This window comes from Neurospora crassa, linkage group IV, assembly GCF_000182925.2.
Source record: "Neurospora crassa OR74A linkage group IV, whole genome shotgun sequence".
Lineage (NCBI taxonomy): Eukaryota > Fungi > Ascomycota > Sordariomycetes > Sordariales > Sordariaceae > Neurospora > Neurospora crassa.
Genome location: NC_026504.1, coordinates 1,680,386 through 1,697,607, shown reverse-complemented (window position 1 = coordinate 1,697,607; position 17,222 = coordinate 1,680,386). Strand labels below are relative to the sequence as shown.

The 17,222-nt window shown below is 53.2% G+C and overlaps 5 protein-coding genes across 5 annotated transcripts; 2 read left to right on the top strand and 3 right to left on the bottom strand.

Annotated features, from left to right (window-relative positions):
* The first annotated feature begins 866 nt into the window (after positions 1-866).
* bud3 (bud3-like) lies at positions 867-7,374 on the top strand. Its single transcript, XM_956846.3, has 2 exons — positions 867-1,528; positions 1,690-7,374. The coding sequence occupies exon 2, from the start codon at positions 2,217-2,219 to the stop codon at positions 7,026-7,028; it is 4,812 nt and encodes a 1,603-aa protein (XP_961939.3). The 5' UTR covers positions 867-1,528; positions 1,690-2,216; the 3' UTR covers positions 7,029-7,374.
* A 1,179-nt stretch (positions 7,375-8,553) lies between these two features.
* Positions 8,554-12,711, bottom strand: NCU06578 (KapG). The gene is made up of 4 exons (XM_956845.3): positions 10,235-12,711; positions 9,595-10,172; positions 9,416-9,537; positions 8,554-9,348 (listed from the first exon to the last, which is right to left on the bottom strand). Exons 1-4 carry the CDS (start codon positions 12,233-12,235, stop codon positions 8,954-8,956), a joined length of 3,096 nt encoding a protein of 1,031 aa, XP_961938.1. The 5' UTR covers positions 12,236-12,711; the 3' UTR covers positions 8,554-8,953.
* A 177-nt stretch (positions 12,712-12,888) lies between these two features.
* mus-26 (mutagen sensitive-26) lies at positions 12,889-15,236 on the top strand. Its single transcript, XM_956844.2, has 2 exons — positions 12,889-13,883; positions 13,948-15,236. Exons 1-2 carry the CDS (start codon positions 13,164-13,166, stop codon positions 14,125-14,127), a joined length of 900 nt encoding a protein of 299 aa, XP_961937.1. The 5' UTR covers positions 12,889-13,163; the 3' UTR covers positions 14,128-15,236.
* Positions 14,417-15,166, bottom strand: NCU16766 (hypothetical protein; the record flags this gene model as incomplete). Its single annotated transcript, XM_011396074.1, has 1 exon — positions 14,417-15,166. Exon 1 carries the CDS (start codon positions 14,954-14,956, stop codon positions 14,417-14,419), a length of 540 nt encoding a protein of 179 aa, XP_011394376.1. The 5' UTR covers positions 14,957-15,166.
* An 18-nt stretch (positions 15,237-15,254) lies between the features above and the next one.
* Positions 15,255-17,131, bottom strand: NCU06576 (hypothetical protein). The gene has a single exon (XM_956843.3). It carries the CDS (start codon positions 16,756-16,758, stop codon positions 15,529-15,531), a length of 1,230 nt encoding a protein of 409 aa, XP_961936.2. The 5' UTR covers positions 16,759-17,131; the 3' UTR covers positions 15,255-15,528.
* Between the last annotated feature and the right edge of the window lie 91 nt (positions 17,132-17,222).

Here is a 17,222-nt window from a genome sequence, read left to right as displayed (position 1 = left end):
ACGGTTCTACAGCAAAATCGCTATAGTAACTAGTTATTCAATACAAGCACGTTGTTCTCCAGTCTTTTGAACCCCCTGTTAGTAGAAATGTGGGCACCAAAATACCCCAACCTTACATTAACGATATTCTGGGCACAACGATCAGAACACCAGAAACACCCTTGATCGTTATGTGCAGGTTAAACAGTAATATAAAAGAGCTCGGACCACCTGCCCGACCTTCTCTCCGCCAAAATACAAATGCCAAGGCCTTTTCAGCGGGGAGCGCAATCAAACGGTTCAGTAACGTTCACACTTTCAGCTTCCTGGGGCTTCTCTCTCTGTTCGGTGGGGCAAAATGACCCATTGGGACAGCCAAATGCACGCCATGAGAGCGAAGCCACAAAGTTACGCAAGAGCCAAGAAAGGGATCGGAAGAAGTTAAGAAACTAGGGTGATCCACTCCAACGGGCTTGTGGTGTATGTAATATCCCTTTTTTTGGTTAACCATGGACGCGTGGGTTGACGAGCAGAAAGGCGAGAGTTCGGCGAAAAAAGGTTGACGGGGAGCGTTGGGCGGTGCATTTGCGAAAACAGCAACGAAGCTATTACTGCTAATTTCCAGACGTCCGTTTTTCCACATCATTCAGTTATACATAGAGAGCGTCACCGCCCGGTAGCTCCGATATCTCCCCGACAAAGTGGAAGCGGTAGCGGTCGAAGGAAGCAGGGCAAAGCAAGCACCCCCGGAGCCCCGGTACACGGTACATCCCGGCCACCGGCCATCGGTCAAGGAGTCTAGCTCCAGCCCAACTCCACGGCAGCTCTCCAGCTCCAGGGCAGCACCCCATGTCGCATTGCTTGACATGATCCTCCCCCCCCCCGAGCCCGTGGCCCCCCGTTGCCCGTTCCCCGTCCGTTCACTCAGGCCAGCTCGTTGTTGTGTCGTGTTTCGCACTAATTTCCTTCCTTTTGGTCTTTCCTACTCAACGAACCAAACTTTCAACCTCACGTTCCCTCAGCCCCGACGAACCGGGCTCTCGATTACGCTACGTTGCATCGTCGACCTGCGTCGTCCAGTCCAGTGGTAGTGGTACCAGTCCCGTCGCTCTTCCTGCATGTTGGGTTCCCGTCTGTAGAGGAACGGAACCATCGTCACTGCCTGCTGCTCTTTTTGCAGCTTGCGCTCGCTTTACCACCAGTCGGTCACTCACGGCACCAACCAACCAGCCAACCAACCAACCAACCAATCAACTAGTCCATCGTTTCTCTTTTCTCCCTTCTTTTCCAAATTACCATGCACCAAGCACCACGTTCTACTCAGCTTTGAGTTCGTTGTACAAATCACGGTTACCACAACATACATCATACATTACCTTCTATCTAATCGGCAAATATTTCCCAAGACGCCAGCTGCTATATCGACGAGCCGCATACCTTAGTACCTTCACATACACCGTAATATTAGGCCCCAAAAAGGAAGAAGAGGTCCCCTGTCGCGGCTTTGGTCCAACGCCGCCAGCGCAATCTCTCTTCACTCAACGTCCAGGTACATGGCCCTTATCCCAGCTCCATGCCCGGCCTGCTTCTGCACTATTGTTGTTTATTTACGATTTCGTCCCCAAAAGGCGGAAATAACTCTGGCGCCACAGCTGCAGTGCAACTCTCTTAAGCTCGACCTTTTCCGCTGCTAAGTCACCGTGTCTGCAGGTCTGCACCGCCAAATCCCAACCACCACCACCTGCCTACCTACCTTGACCTACCCAGCCAAGGCCAGAGCCGCCAAAAACATACCGTCCCGACCTCTTCACTTAGGATACGTACCGATTCGACCTGCACCGACCCGACTGCACACGAATTAGACACAACGCGACCGAGAGCCTTTTCGAGACAATTTGCTCTTCCCAGGGCTTCGCTATAGCTGCCACCACCAAGTCGTCCTCCCTGCATACTGCCGCCGTCGATAAGCCTATAGCTCCCTGATTCCGACGACTCGATCCGTCTGTTTACTTTGCGCCTTCCCCCCTACCTCCCTGGGGCTGGTCCCGACGAGAGCCTCTCACAGAGTCGACGCCGCCTATACCCCCCGACACATCTCCCGCCAAGTCGCAAGTCATCAGTCGTCTGTCGCAAACCTTGTCGCCTACCTCCCCCTTCTTGCGCGACCATCTCTCCACCTTTTCCCCCCAATATCGGCCGCGAGAGCGTCATGAGCACGGCGACCAATTGAGGCCAATATGGTTCGTGTCACGGAGGAACTGGCCATCTCGCCAGAGCATGTCACACTCTACTACACCACGGACCCTTTGCTGGGCCATCTCCCGGTCCTCATCTTCCACGGCCCTTCGACGACAGCAAACTACACTCTCAACAGCTCGCGCATTCAGGTCCATGTCTATAGCCCGGCTGGCTTCATGTCCTTTCACCGTATCACCATCTCTCCCAACTCCCCCTTCTACGATGTTGTCGACCACCTGCCGCGCGAGTTTCAGGGTGACGAGATATGTAGAGGACTGGCCTTTGGCCTGTACAAGTACTTCAGCGAGCTACCAGAAGCCGTCAAAGCCTACCTAAAACACCAATATCCCACACGAGGCCCAAGGGCTCCCGATACGGCAGCTACGTTATTCAGCCCTCAGCATGCCGCCGACCTCGCCCAGTCGGCCGTTCCCGTCGAAAACACCGCCGACGTGATTCAGACTCTCGAGGTTGCACTACAAACACAACACATAAATAACGTGGATATCGACTTGGTATTGCCCCCCGGTTCCATCATTCCCCTTGATGACGAGGAACTCGAGGAGGTACCTGAGGACGAAGACGATATTTTGGATCCGACTCTCAGGCAGTACGGCGGCTATACTCCCTTGGTCAAGCTGTTTGGAGAGCCTGTGTTCCTTCCCACATCCAAGTTACGTCGCGCACCTTCGCGGCCCTCTTCATTACGAAACCGGACCAAGTCGTTTTCAAGGAACCAAAAAGTGGAATTGCGCATGAAGCTGGGCGAGTTGGTCGATACCGAGGAGCGCTATGTGCTCAAGGTGAACGAATTGGTAAACCATGTGGCCGACGAATTCCGCCAAGGAGCAAAGGCACGAGCTACTGGTAGCATCAGCCCGTCAGAGGAGGATCTGGATAAGCTCTTCCCGCCATCGGCGGATGAGATACTGCAGCTCAACACGGCATTCATGCACGAGCTTCGGCGGATTATGGACGATACGGAAGAGGATGCGATTAGAGACATGGAGACCCCATTCCCAATACATAGAGAGGGCTCTGTCAAGGTCAAGGACCCCAGCGGTGCTCTGGCCATGGCCCGCCTCTTCATGGAGTGGTTCCCTAAGTTTACCGAGTGCTATCAGGACTACATCCGGGCCAGTCGGGAATTTCCTCGGCTACTCAACCTATTTCTAGAACAGCAATCAAGCTTTCGCCAGCGGGTAGCCCAGAAAGGAGAACAAGCCGTCCGATCCCTCCTCATAGAGCCAGTCCAGCGATTGCCACGATACAGTCTTATGATCGACCAGATTGTGAACTGTCTGCCCATTACGCATCCTGCCCTGCAACTGATGCTTCGTGCAAGAGACATAATCACCAACATCTGCTCTCTAGACGAGGGCGCCGGAGACAAGCCCCACATAATTAACAGGTTACGCGCAATGGTGGAATGCTGGCCCCCAGACTTGGAGCCACAGGGAAGGTTAGCCGTGGCTGCCGACTTCATCGAGCTATCTCCCCCTTTCGATGAGCTGCGAGAATCAGATCTCCATGAAAATGCCGGCATTTTCCTTGTGTTCTCCGACATTATCGTTATTCTCAAGAAGAAGACCGACTCAGGACTTACGGGTCGTGACCTACTGCGCGAGATCGACAAGCCATCACCCGCCGGCCTGCTCGCATCCATGACAAATGTTGCTGGAGGACCAGGAATGTGGGAGTTCGCGCTTACGGGGTGGCATAACCTTGCCGATGTTCGCTTTACAGAATCTGCTGATGGTAGGCTAATCTGGATGGCCTCGACTGCTGATATGAAGGGGTCACATTCTGGCGAGTATTTCGGTGGCAAGGCGATTACCTCAAGGTGTTTCATACTGCAAGAAATGTATGAGGGTAGGGCTTCCAAATGGAGTGAAGAAATCGCCAAGGCCCGTATCGAGGGTCGATTTTCCGAGCAGGAGAGAGAAGACCCCACTTGGACTTTGCGTTCGGTGAGGATGGAAGACAACAATTTCCGGCTACACGCAGCCGTTTTTCAGGAGGCGGCAGATCAACTCATCGAAGGCCGACGAGAACCAGCACCTATCCGGGTTGTCCTGGATATGGACCTAGGTACCAAGAGCGCCCCAGTCGGTCATTACGGCGTAGAGGTCGTGGTCGAGATCAGTACCGCGGATCTCAGGAGGATATCGATGAATACTCTTGGCTTAAACGGCAAGAAATTCAGCGATGAAGTTGCCCTGGACGACTTTCTACCAACCCTCTCACGCAGAATTATCCAGTTGCTAAGTACCCAAACCTGTGTCGCTAACCTAAGACTCGCCCCCGCCCTTGTTCACTACTATACCAAAATCCTACGCGGCCTCCACATGGGATCAAAAGACATGGAAAAAGGCCATAAGCGCTCACAAAGCGCGTCCCCCGTCAAGTTGTTGTCGAATTTCCTCGGTGGCAGCACGCCCAGTGTTACACTCACAGAAAGTACGCCCAGTGGCTCGATAAGGGGGCACCAGCGGAATCCTAATGGGAGTGCTCCCGCTCTGCTCCCCTCGCAGATGGCCAGGACAAACAGCCGCAACGAATTGCTGTTGCTTGCGGCCCAAATTAAGGAACAACATAGTATCAAGATGGGCACTGCTGAAGACATGCGCCCCGAAAACCCACTGTTCCGTCTTGAACAGACCTTCACTGGTTTCATTGCCAATCTACAGGCTCGTAAAGGCTACTATCATGGCCGAACACTGCTTACTAGATCCATGGCAGACGAACTGTTGGTCAACGACCTCTACAACAGACTGATTGAATTTCCATTCGATTTGGAAGCCTCGGCTGAGGTGGGCACTGACATAGTGTTTGCCGCGTTCGAGAAGTTTGTGCGCATCGCATGGCGCGATCAGATAGGACCGATCATAACCATGCATGCGCTTGATGCCCTCCAGGTCCGGGCTTCCAAGAGAGTGGTGGGAGAATTTGGCGACTTTGTCCGATTCATTTTCCGAGACCTGGCCCCACAGAACCGACGGGCTTTCACCGCACTGATCAAACTACTGGCAGATTTATTAGATGGATGCTCGAACGACGGAGATCGGGGCGCCTTGACACTAGCGTTCGCAGAATTACTTGTCGACGACGGCACCGGTTCCAATTACATCAATCTCCTAGACCGCCTTGTTGAAGACTGCGACCGAATCTTCGAGGACCACAGCTTTGCCGCAACCCTACAGCTCAACAGCTCACACGACGATATTACCGCGAGTAACCGGAGCCAAAAGTCCGTTACGGGATCAGTGACGTCCAACAGCTCGTCGCTGCGGAGAAAGTTTGGGTTCGACAACCTCCTCCGGCAAAACAGCAAAACAGATTCCGATCGTTCTTCGGTATGGCGGTCCCTCAGCAAGCACACAAGGAGCCCAGGTGAAAGTTCGAGCCTTTCCAAAGCGAGTAGGTCAAAATCAATCGATATAAGCGTTTTCTTCAACCCACCAACACCCAACAGGTCGCGACGCCCAGGGTCGCGAGACAGGCCTCCAATCGCCGGAGCTTTCGATGACATCACGCACCGTCCGTCTAGTTCAAAACGATTAGAGACGATTGGCGAGCCGGAAGATGAAGAAGCATTTACCGAATCCAACCGGTTAAAGAAGAAGCGTCGCAGCTCGTTGTCGGATCTGAAGTCGGTATTGTCGTCCACGACCCTGGTAGAATCGGTTACAAGCCCGCCCCCGGTAGACGACAAAGAGTCGCCGCTAGTCATCGACGTCGACAGCGCTGCCGCCCCTGTTCCCGCTCAGATTAACAGAAAACAGGCCTCCCAGAAGTTTCACACGGCGCCCCGTCTCCCGGCACCGACCAAGATTCCGATCAGTCCGAACTCACCCACCAAGATATCCATAAGTCCCGGTTCGGGCTTTAGTGTCAGCCCTGGCGCTGAAGTTGTACCACCATTGTATTCATCGCGGCAGAAGGAAAGCCCAATTGTCAGTCCCTTGGCATCATCCCCGTGCACCCCACCCGACAAAAAGGCCTTTAGCTCCTCCCTCCCAATTCGGAGTCGGCCCAAGTCCCTTTCGGTCCCCCAAATTCCCACCCTCAAGCCTTCCCGGCTCCCTACAGCCGAACGTCCATCATCCAACAGCAACAGCACCAGCAATGGCGCTGCCGACACTGGGGGTAGACTCGCCAGATCTCCGAGCCGTCCTACCCTGCCCTATAACAACGGGGGGTTGAAAGTTCCGACCTCCTCCAGCGGCCGCCTCGGCCTCCGCTCCCCCCAAAAGCTCCGCGAACGTCTGCAAACCGAGCTCAAAGCCGTCGAAGAAGTCGATGCCACCCTCCAGTCCGAGCTTAGCCGCATCTCCGAAGACATGACCCGCATCAACGCCACGCTTCCGCGCTCCGCCTCCACGGAAATCCGCCGCCTCTCCAGCGCCGTCCGCGCCCTCGAGGAGCGCGTCCCGCACGCCATGCTCGACCTGCAGGAGCGCCAGGCGGAGATAAATCGGGAGATGGAAGCCACTTTGAGGGTCGCAGAAGCCAAAGTGAAAGCCATCGATCAGCTTTACAAGGAGGCGACGGCGGAGAACGAGTTGTTGTATGAGAAGTTCAATAGCGAATTGGGCAAGATACTCAAGGCGCTCAAGGGTAAGGGAAGGGAGGATAAGGAGGAATTAATGGCGAAACTGAGGGAGCAGAGTGAGGAGGCGGCAAGAGTCAAGAAGGAGAATGCGAGGTTGAAGAGGGAGATGGCGAGTTTGAGGGCACTGGTTAAGGCGGGGGTTAGCAGTACGCCGGTGGAGAGGGTGCAAGGTCTTGATGGGGTTGACGGGTCATGATTTTCAGACAGTGCCGTTTATCTTTGGCGTGTTGGTTTAATACTCGGGGTCCTGGAAGTGTGTAAACAAAAGGGGAGCATGGTGTCATATTGAGGGTACTTGGCTTTTGATTGGTGTGCGCTGTGTCTTGATATATGTTGGTATAGTGTGGTGAAGTAGGTTGGTGCCTATGTTGTGGTTGTGTTGGGGTTGCATAATAATGGCTGTTTTGCGAGAGAGGAGAATCGAGCATCGAGCATAAGTACAGCACAGAAGAGCCATATGGAAGATCAAAAGTAGCAGATGACGGAGCCAATGCTACAGACTCATTAACAAGTCGAATTATTAAGCCTACTACATACTTTATTCAGACTCATAATTTTAGTGATAGTGTGTCCTTCTGTTGTATCGTCCAACACCTCTTTCTTGTAAGACTGTCGTAAAGTATTGCTATCGCTATCGAATGCCGAAATGCCTGCTCTCGTACTTGCTGTGTAGCAAAAGGTCTCGGGGATACCTGCTCTCCCCTTACATCCGAAATCGTCTTCCCAAAACTTCGTAGTAAAGATCAAACCCATCATCCTGCATGAAGCATTGAATCTCATCCACCGGACGTATCACAAAAATTAGAAATCCCAATTGACTGGACTATCTTGTCAGATGCATCCCCTTTGTTGATTCCGCGCGGTGCTTGCTTGATACATGAACTTCCCCAATTCTTTCAGGATAAAATCTTTTTGATTTTTACTTTCTACAATTTTTGAATTTTTTTCCACCTGGAGAGTCCTTGAGAGATGACCACCTCAGCCATTCAACCCTATCCGCCATGATACCACAGTATATCAGCATCAGCTTAAATTATCTAGTCTAAGTAGAGGTAGGTATCTAGGTAATGTACGTTGACTACGAGAGGCATTGTCATGTCATGTCATGTCATGTCATGATGAAAATCACCTATACTACCATGTTGTGTTGTGGTATTCAAAAAAAAAATCATTCGGTTTCCTTGAAACATGAAACTTGTGCTTTTGAAAAAAATCCACCCTAGACGACGATCCATCTTGTCGTCCGTTGGTTGTGTATGAGTTATGCCAGTCGAACAAGAGAAACCTAATGAAAATTGATGAAGGCAAGTGTGAACTGAAAAGAAACTGCAGTGCCTACGTACATAGTATTAAGGAATGTCTAACGGGCGTGTATGGGAGTTATCTGGCTTGTGCAGGCTAGATCCCTTTGCAAGTTTGGATGTTGAACGTCCGACAAGCTTTATAACTTAAAAGCTGCATTCCCTGGCCTTGTTGTTATAAGCTTCTTTCAGTTCCTGGCCCGACTTATTCATCAATTATCGATTCCTCGTGGACGAAAGGAAGCATTAAAGCTGTCCAGGTCTGCGCTAGGACGCATCCAGATTCAGGTCTATAATCTTCACATTGTTATCGATGTAACTGCCAGACCTTCATATCTGCATTGTCGATCCTCCTCATTTCTGCATGTCGCAAAATTCTTCGGTACAAGATAAGAAGAACTTGCCATGGGCTCTTTATGGTTCCGGGCGCCTTATAAAACAGCTACGTCTCCTCTTGCATGTTTATTTATTGTCTCAACCAAGTAACGATGAGTGATGATATATGTGAGTCGACACGTATGTAACTCTTCTCCTGCAATCCCAACGCTAACAGCACGCACCAAACGATAGAACGATAAATCTCCGGATAAGAATGATAAAAGTCCAGGCGGACTTTCCCTCCCTACGAACAATGCTGCCGTAACGCTTGATGCCAAAGACAGGCTAACGCAAAACCGCCGATAAGATCTGCTTCATCATTTCCTTCGCCCATATAACCTCTGTATACCTTATGCTTGCAGACGATGACCCGTTGAACACTTCACTTTGCCACACTTCTGCCTTGCCGTCGAGGACGGACACTGACCAACCATTTTCTCGTTTATTGAGCGCTGAGTTCCCGCAGCTTCTCCTTCTCTTCCTCGTTAAGGTGCTGGTACCAGCGGTCATTGAAGTTGCCAATGTTCTCGGTTGCGACGCGGACAAAGAACCCAACCAGGTAGTGGCGGGTTTCGTCATCACGATCGCGCAGGGCCTGGTTACCCTCCGCCCAGCTCATGAGCTCAGCCTTGGTAGAGCCGAGGCCAAGATCCAGAACATCGGGCTCATCCTCCCAGCCCTCGTCATCCTCATCCTCGTCTTCCTCCTCTACATCCACATTTTGCGCCATGGCCGCAGACCGCGCGTCAGAGTGGAAACCGGCTGTGGCGCCGAGCTCGTCAACGAGCACCTTGACAATCTTGAGCGGGGCGGGGATCTGGGTGTACTGGTCGGGGTCTGGAAGATGGATGGCTCAGTAAAACTGGTGGGCGAAAGTTTCCAAAACAGTAACAGGGTGACTTACTCTGCTTGGCCCTTGATCTAGTCCTAATTCTGGTATCGTTGTTGATGATGAGATCACCCTTGACCAGGGTTTCATTTACACGCGCATCGTTAAGCTCATACAGCTTGGAGAGGGCAATGATGCTAGAAGACGCAAAGTCAGTAGTTGCTAACAAGCGACACGCATAGGCATGGGCTTACTTCTGGCGAATCTCGTCATATCCGGAGAAAATGGCCGAATTCTCGAGCCATTTGCTAAGGACAATCTGGAGTCCGTTCTGGCCGTCAATAGGAGTCTCGCTCAAGAAGTTGATGACATCCCGGGCGCCTTCCACGGTAAGAGAAAGGCGCGCAAAGACAAGGATGAGCGACTGAATGATGGCCACTTCCTGAGCGGTGTGTAGACGTGCGGCAACCGCCCTTAGGAGCTGAGCAAGGTAAGGCCCAAGCCGCTGGGGACCAGCCTTCTCGACCAGCTCTGCCGCGAGACCACCGACATCTGAAGCAGCATTGTCCTCCATAGAAGGATCTAAAAGACGGTCGATAACCATCAAGCAGACCTCAAGACCCGAACGGCCACTCTCATCACTCCATGCAAACACTTGTTGGTGATCATGCATGAGCATGTTCTTGACGGCCTGCGTGCCGGGACGGAGGACCTCACCCTCGGTCGACGACATTAGAAGCCTGGCAAGCTTGGGAAGGGTGTGTTCAACGAAACCAGCAGGAAGAGGCTCCACGCCAAACTCGACAAGGATTGATAAGAGTTCAACGGCGAGCTGTGAAGTGTCAGTACCTACAGTCAACACAACCGAAAGAAGGTGAAGAAGACAAAACATACAATGACAAGCGGGTCGTCTCCAGTGACGTTGGCCACATCAAAAGCACCAGTGATAGATGGCAGGACCTTGGCGCAGAAGGCTGGGTAAGCAGTCGCATCCTTCATGGCCTCGGCAATCTCCTCGAACGCCTCGCAGACGCTGATTTCCACGTGATAGTTGGCAGCACCGTGCTTGCCAAGCGTGAGAAGCATGTCAAGAGCAGTGCTATCAGGTTGGAGAACTGTGCGCATGTCCACGGCAATGGCTGCCTTGAGTGTCTCAACGATGGTTACCAGGAGGTCATCCGAGTCCTCTAGCGAGGTAAGATCCAGTCCACTCAGGTAACCCTGGATAGCTTGGAGGATATGGCCTTGGTACTGCGGCTCGAGGGTGGACTGGAGGAAGCCATTCATGGCCTTAATGCAGGCGACTTGGATAAGCTCCGAGTCCGAGCTTCCAACAGTCTTGATGGTTTGTTCAAGAAGACCGTATGCCGGGCTGCCGGCGGCCTGGCTTAGCGCAGCTCCAGCAAGAAATCCCCGGGCACACAAGACGGGCATATCTTGCCTGTTGACGGCGTACTGAATGATTTCTCCGTAGGGTGCGGTAACCTCGACAGGAACGGTCTTCTCGCAGTCCAAAAAGTCGTTCAGGGCGCAGTTAAACAGGTAGAGCGACGCCTCTTGCTCCCGCCAGTTGTTGGTGTTGTTACCAAAGAGAGTCTTGGCAACCTCATAAAGGCCTTGGAAAACCTTGGGCCCGAGCCATTCGCCGAGCTTGACAGCCACGTCGCCGCATGCCGTCCTGGCAGTGTAGTTTGCACTGACACTCGTCTCTTCGGCAAGGAACAAGGAAACATCAATGTCCCACAGGCCCTCCTCCTCTTGGGTGACCTGGGAGTACGAGACCAGCAATTGGTTGAGCTTCATGACCCAATCGATCTTGGACATGTCAGGTTGGGCCTTGATGTCGGCCTCGAGGTGCTTTTGTACAGGGCTCGCACGCAAGCACTGGTTGAGGAAGTCAAGCTCATCCAGAACCAGGAAGTCGAGAGTATAGGGTAGGCCATCGCTGTCTTCCAGGCGGCTCTGGACTTCGTTGTTGATGAACAAGTCCTGGTAAGCGTCCCGAAGTCTCGACAGCTCTTGCCAAACGGCACTGAAGAAGGTGGGACTGTGGGGAAGAAGCAAAGAGGGGAAGACGGTCTTGATCTTGATCAGGGTCTTGACGACCTGGACCTTGAGTGTGATGGGGCCGTACCAGCTTTGGGGCTGGGAACCGGCCTCTTCGCGGTCAGGAAGTGGTGAGTTGATGACAAGCTCCATGAAGGGGAGCCAGCCGGCCAAAATCTCCTGGGCGAAGCTGGTGACTTCCTTCTTGTGATCATCCTTGGCCATGTCCATCAGATCGAAACAGCTGCGGAACACCACGACGGCCAGGGCACGGTGGTTCTTTTTGCGGTCGTTGTTGAGGGCGACATCGTAGCATGCCTTGATGATTTCGCGCGCGGTGCCGAAGAATTGCTCGTCAGTCAGACTTTCCTCGACAAGGTCTTGAAGAATGCGCAAGGCACCGTGCAGCTGGTCGTCGGTCCCGGTGGGCATAACACCCAGGACACTGGGTAGCAAGGTAGGCCATCTGTCGGGGAAGTCGGCCTGAGCAATCTTGCTGACGACCAGACTGGTGGCAACCTTGACCTTTCTGTCGCCCTCGCTTCCCAGGCAGAGGGCCAGCAGCACCTCTCTGAGTTCGTGCTTGTAGTGATCGGAAATAGGGTAGCGGGGGGCTTCGCCATCGTCTGGGCTCCAGTTGTCCTCGATAAACTGACGCAGGTAGGTCAAGGCAGACTGGCGGATGCTGACGGGGAACGAGGGGTTGATACCAACGCGGGCAATCGCAATTGGGAAATCGGGGTTCGCCTTGGCTTGAGAGAGATCGAGCTCGGCCTGCTTGCGAGGGCCCTCGTCGGGAAGCTGCGTGTTGGCAAGCAGCTGCGCCAGTTGTTGCTCCATTTGATCCATTGTGACGGCGTTACAAGATGGGGTATAAGGAAGAGATGGTCGCGTAAGGGTGTGAATATCGATACCGAGATCAAGGCTGTATGATCAAGTCCAAGTTCCAAAAATTCAGTCGAGGTATGACGGGAGTTTTGGTGGTCCGGTCGGGGGGTATATGGTATGCGACGGGATGGGATCGAAATCGGCAAAAATGTCGAGGTGCCCAAGGGACTACACAAGTCGAGAGAAGGGAGAAGTGTTGTCGTTCAAGAAAATATGAAGGGAAAATATGAAGGGCGAAGCTGCTAAGACGGGGGCCTTTTATTTTGTCGGCAGAGTGAACAACAGGATGCGGTCAAGCACGCCTGTTGTGATACGGCTCTGGTGGTGGGTGGTGGAGGTCGCGATAGTCCGGGACGCGAGCGGAAGAAAGCTATCTGAAGATCATGGACGAAAAGAGTGGCAGGAGGGGAGAAGCAGCTGGACTTCCAAGGGTCGAGCTTCTTTGCAAAGATTTTACAGAAATATCGGTATTGCTGACGACATCAACAGAGACGAATGTACATATTCTGTACAGTCATCTCAGATGGCGGGGCATTGGTGGGGCTCGTCACCTGCTTTGGCGTTGAAAAGGTTCCAGTCCCTGCCAAACGCGGTCATTGTTCTCCGCGGATCTTGCGCGTCTCATCACGCAGTCCAAAGAAATATCTTGACTTGGGGTACGTGCAAGTGGAGAGAGATGTGATGACAAACAGATGACCATCATTGTTTCACACAGGATTCTCTTTTCACAGAGTCCCTTTTCTTTCGCTCCTTCCGTTGGCCTACTCAAAGCAACCTACTCGAACTAATCTTCCATGATTTTTTGTTCAAGTCTGTTCAAGTCATCATCAAAGTCAAGTGACGAAACATCTCGCCTATACCAGTTGGATATTAGCTACCACTGATCATCATGTCTTCTCCGGTCCCTTCCTCTCCTACCTCTCCCCTCCAGTCTCGGTCTGAGCAGCGACACCAATACCGCCGCCAGGAAATCTACGAAGAACCGCCCTCTCAGCCCCTGCCTTATGATTCAAGCATCGTCCTGTTACAATCCTTCAACAACTTTTTGGTTGTCGCCATTCACAATATTCTCTACTATCGGGGAATCTACCCGCAACCTACCTTTCTCTCTGCTCGCGCCTACAATCTCCCGGTGCACCAGAACCGCCATCCCAAGGTCTGCGCCTGGATACGCGATGCTGTCAAAGCCGTGGCCGCTCAGATTGCAGAGGGCCGTGTATCACGCATTGCCGTCGTCATTCACTCCCCTCTCGAAGCAGAAGTGTCGTCTGATGCTACGCAACCAGCATCCTCTCAGATCATCCCACCAGGTTCGGTTCTTGAACGCTGGATGTTTGACGTCAGCCGATTCCCCGCGTGGCCTGGTGGTGCCAAGCCAATGCGAGCCTTTGAAAAAGCCTTAGCGAAAGAGCACAGAAATGAAGACAGTCGAGACGACGAATACTATTTCCCTACCGCTCACACAGTGAGCTTGCCCGATCTCGACGAGCAGTTACGTGGTGCACTGCGAAGAATGGCGCATGCTGCCGAGAAGCTGGATGCCCTGCCAGAGGGATGTACTTTTACCGTGGCCGTGGAGTTAAGAGACGAGGCCCTTGCTCCCATTGGGGTAGGTTGACTGCCTCCCTTGGCCGACTAGGCGGTTTAGGCTGACATCTGCTTATGAAATTTAGCATCCCCAAGCGTGGATTCCTTCCGAACCCAACCTTCAACCCGCCTCTCGCTCAAGGCCGGAACCAGGCGCAGATGTTGGAGGTGTCAAGACATCTCCAATCCGGTCTGTCGAGGCAGGGGCCTTGTTCTTCGAGTGTTGGCTCGAAGAAGGAAAGGCGAAAGAAATGTTGAAGAAGTAGGCAAGCACAATCGGATGCCTTTGAATGTCGCAAACATGCCCCTCGACGGTTTCCTGACCAGGCACCGCACGAGGGACAAACCAATAAAAACGCCTGCATGACCATCGTCTTGCGCTCAAGAGGAGACTGACTTCCCCGAACCTCACAAATGCCACCTTTTTCAAACACAATCAATGCGCATCACGGAGGCTGTGGAACCGCCACTCTTTTGTTACGGCATGAGACTGGCAAAGCTGGTCCCAACAAAAGAAAATAGAAAGAGGGAACATACCCATGGCTGCAGCTGATCTCAAACCCTCGCGCTGTAGGCGCATCCAGGAGGCAGGAAATAGCCCACTGGGTCCTTGGCCCCCCAGCTGGCGCTACTTGTTACTCCCTCAGCACCAATCCTGCTGCCCAACTGGTACGTGTTGATGGGGAGGTTGACCAGATCTGCGATATCGCTATTACCGACCTCGGTGCCTTGAACATTTGTGGCCTCGATACCGAATACGCATGAACACATGATAACGAGCCTACACCATGGATCGCATCTCGCTTCAGTAACGCTGGCCGAGAAATAGTCATCGTCTCCCTGTAGGGGAGGCGACGCTGATCTTGTTGACTTGATGGTGTCGTCGCACGTGTCCAAAGTCCTGTAGGAGTAGCCGAAACGCCTACTTTTGTTGGGGCTGAGACATGTGCCACGTTGACCAATGGAGCGCTTGAGTACGAAGTGGACGAGGAAGGTGTAGGAGATTCCATCGGCGTTGGTGATGGTGCCCTCGATACAAGATGCAGTCTCGACGATGGTCTCGACCGCGGCCTCAACAGTGGTTGCAGCGTCCATGGGGATGACGGCCCCGGAGGCGAGGGTGATGGCAGTGAGGTCGAGGACGATGCTGAGGCGCGCATGTCGATGACTTGGGGGTGGGCTTTGCAAGCCTGGAATTTTCTGGTGAAGGCTGATTGATTTGGAGAGCGACTGAAGTGGTCTTGAAGATGGATGGATGACAATCAGTATGACAGTGAGAAAACAAAAAGAAAAGACTATGAACAGAGAGAGGCAGTGAGATCTGATGATAATAGCTGTTTGACAAAGATGTACGGCGCGCGTAGTTCAATATCATCCATAAACTGCGCAAAACTGGAAAATGTATGTGTATATCCACTGCGAGATCACGTCTGCACTAGTGTTCGCAAGTTAACCGAATTATTTTCATTTCTCCTCATATCATACAAGTACGCATAGTTGTCCTGTATCGCAGGTTCCCACCCACCCTATTACCGCCCATTATCAACAACTGGGGCTTCTCTTTTGTCAGGCCTCACTGTCTGCTCATCTTTCGTAAGGAACAGGTAGCAGCACAGGATGGATTCAGCCCTGAAAGATTTCCTTGAACTCCCATGGCCACTCTTCCATCAAATGATATCCCCTCCAAACCCACCAAAGCCCCCTCCACCAAAGCCCCTCCCTCCTCCGCGTCCAGGTCTATCCCCTCCAAACCTCGGCAAGCCTCCAGGACCCACTGGATCCCACCTAGCCCCCGGCGGCGCTTGGTCATCATAGCCTCCCTCTCCCTCTCCATTTCCTCCTCGCGGGCCTTGGAAAAGGGGATCGTCAAAAGTTGGGTGCATACCACCGGTTCCGAACCCACCAGGTCCTCTCCCTCCGGGTCTCGGTAGTCCACCAAGCGGCGGCGCAAACGATCCCCTGATAGGATCATCCGGTCCCAGACCGGCTGGGTAGAGGTCACTTCGCCCGTAATCACTTCTTCCTCCTCCTTGATTCGGTCCGCCCACTAAGCCCGGCATGCCGCCGCCGCCGCGAGGGTGGCGGTTAATCTCGTATTCGTCCTCAAAGCCCGGAGGCGGGAAGTCTCCAGTCGGAATCGGGCGACGGGCAGGCGGCTCCAGGTCGTCCGGGTAAGGGTACGGTTGCGCGGGCTCAGGCATGAGCGGATGCAAAGGCTGTTGAGGTCCGGGAGGTCCGGGAGGTTGACGAGAGCCGCCTGCGCGACGACCAGCTTCATCCGCATCTTGCCTTGCAGCACGATGGTCGGGACTCTCCTCATACCCTTCCTTCTGCAGACTGGGGACGAGGCGCTGGATGATGTTGATCTTGAGCAGCGACGCCAGGTCGGCGATGCGTTCGTCCGAGATGAACACCTTCTTGAGCTTCTCGGGGAGGTCGCTCCGGTCTTCTTCGCCAGTCTCTTCGGAAATAGGAATCCGAATGGGCAGAGCAGCAGCCGACACATAATCCCTAGTCGTGATTTCAAACCGCGCAATCCGTTCATCGCCCATACCCAGCCCGCGGATCTCAATCTTGGAGCCCATGCGGTCGACGCGAATGACGTAGCGCATCGATGATTGTTCGTGTGCGTAGACGAAGCAGTGCGAAGACAGGCTGCGGTTCCATGTGCTGGGCAGGCGCGGGGCGAGGGATTGGCATTCGGCTTGTTCTTCGGGCTTGCTGTCCTCGGAAAAGCCGATCAGGCGGAAGCCGACGGAGGTCATGGCTGCGTGCACAAAGAGGGCGACGGCGTCGAGGGAGCTGCTCAGGTCCGAGGTAGTGTCGTCTTTGGCGTGCGTGGGGAGGGCGGCGGCCATGCCGTCTAGGATGGCGGCGGGGCTTAATGGGGGCGCCATCGTGGTGGTTGGAGTAGGTTGTTGATTAAGTTGATACGAGATGTCCTTGAGGTAGTTACACTAGATCAATGTTGGTGGTGTTGAGGTTTGCGACTGGTTCTGTCGATGTGTGGTTTGCAGAAGTGAAGTCGGGGATTTAGTTGGGGTTCACGTCATCCGGCGGGGAGGAAGCTCAGTTCATGTACCCCGAGTTACCCCACACCAACCTTTAGGCAAGCAAGACGCAACGTCAATGTGACACTCCTGGGTAATTAACAACCTTTTGTTGCGTAATTTGATGAGAGGAAAATACTTAGGTAGATAGGCCTCCTCTCGCTGAAATGATGCCTAAACCGAGGTGGTACAGTGAGGAGAGGTGGAAAGTTGATGTTCGGTATTGGTCAGTGTAAATGTCCTGTAATTTATGACGCCACTTCCCCCTTTCAGCCCTACAACGGTGGAGGTGACGATCAGCACTAGGGTCG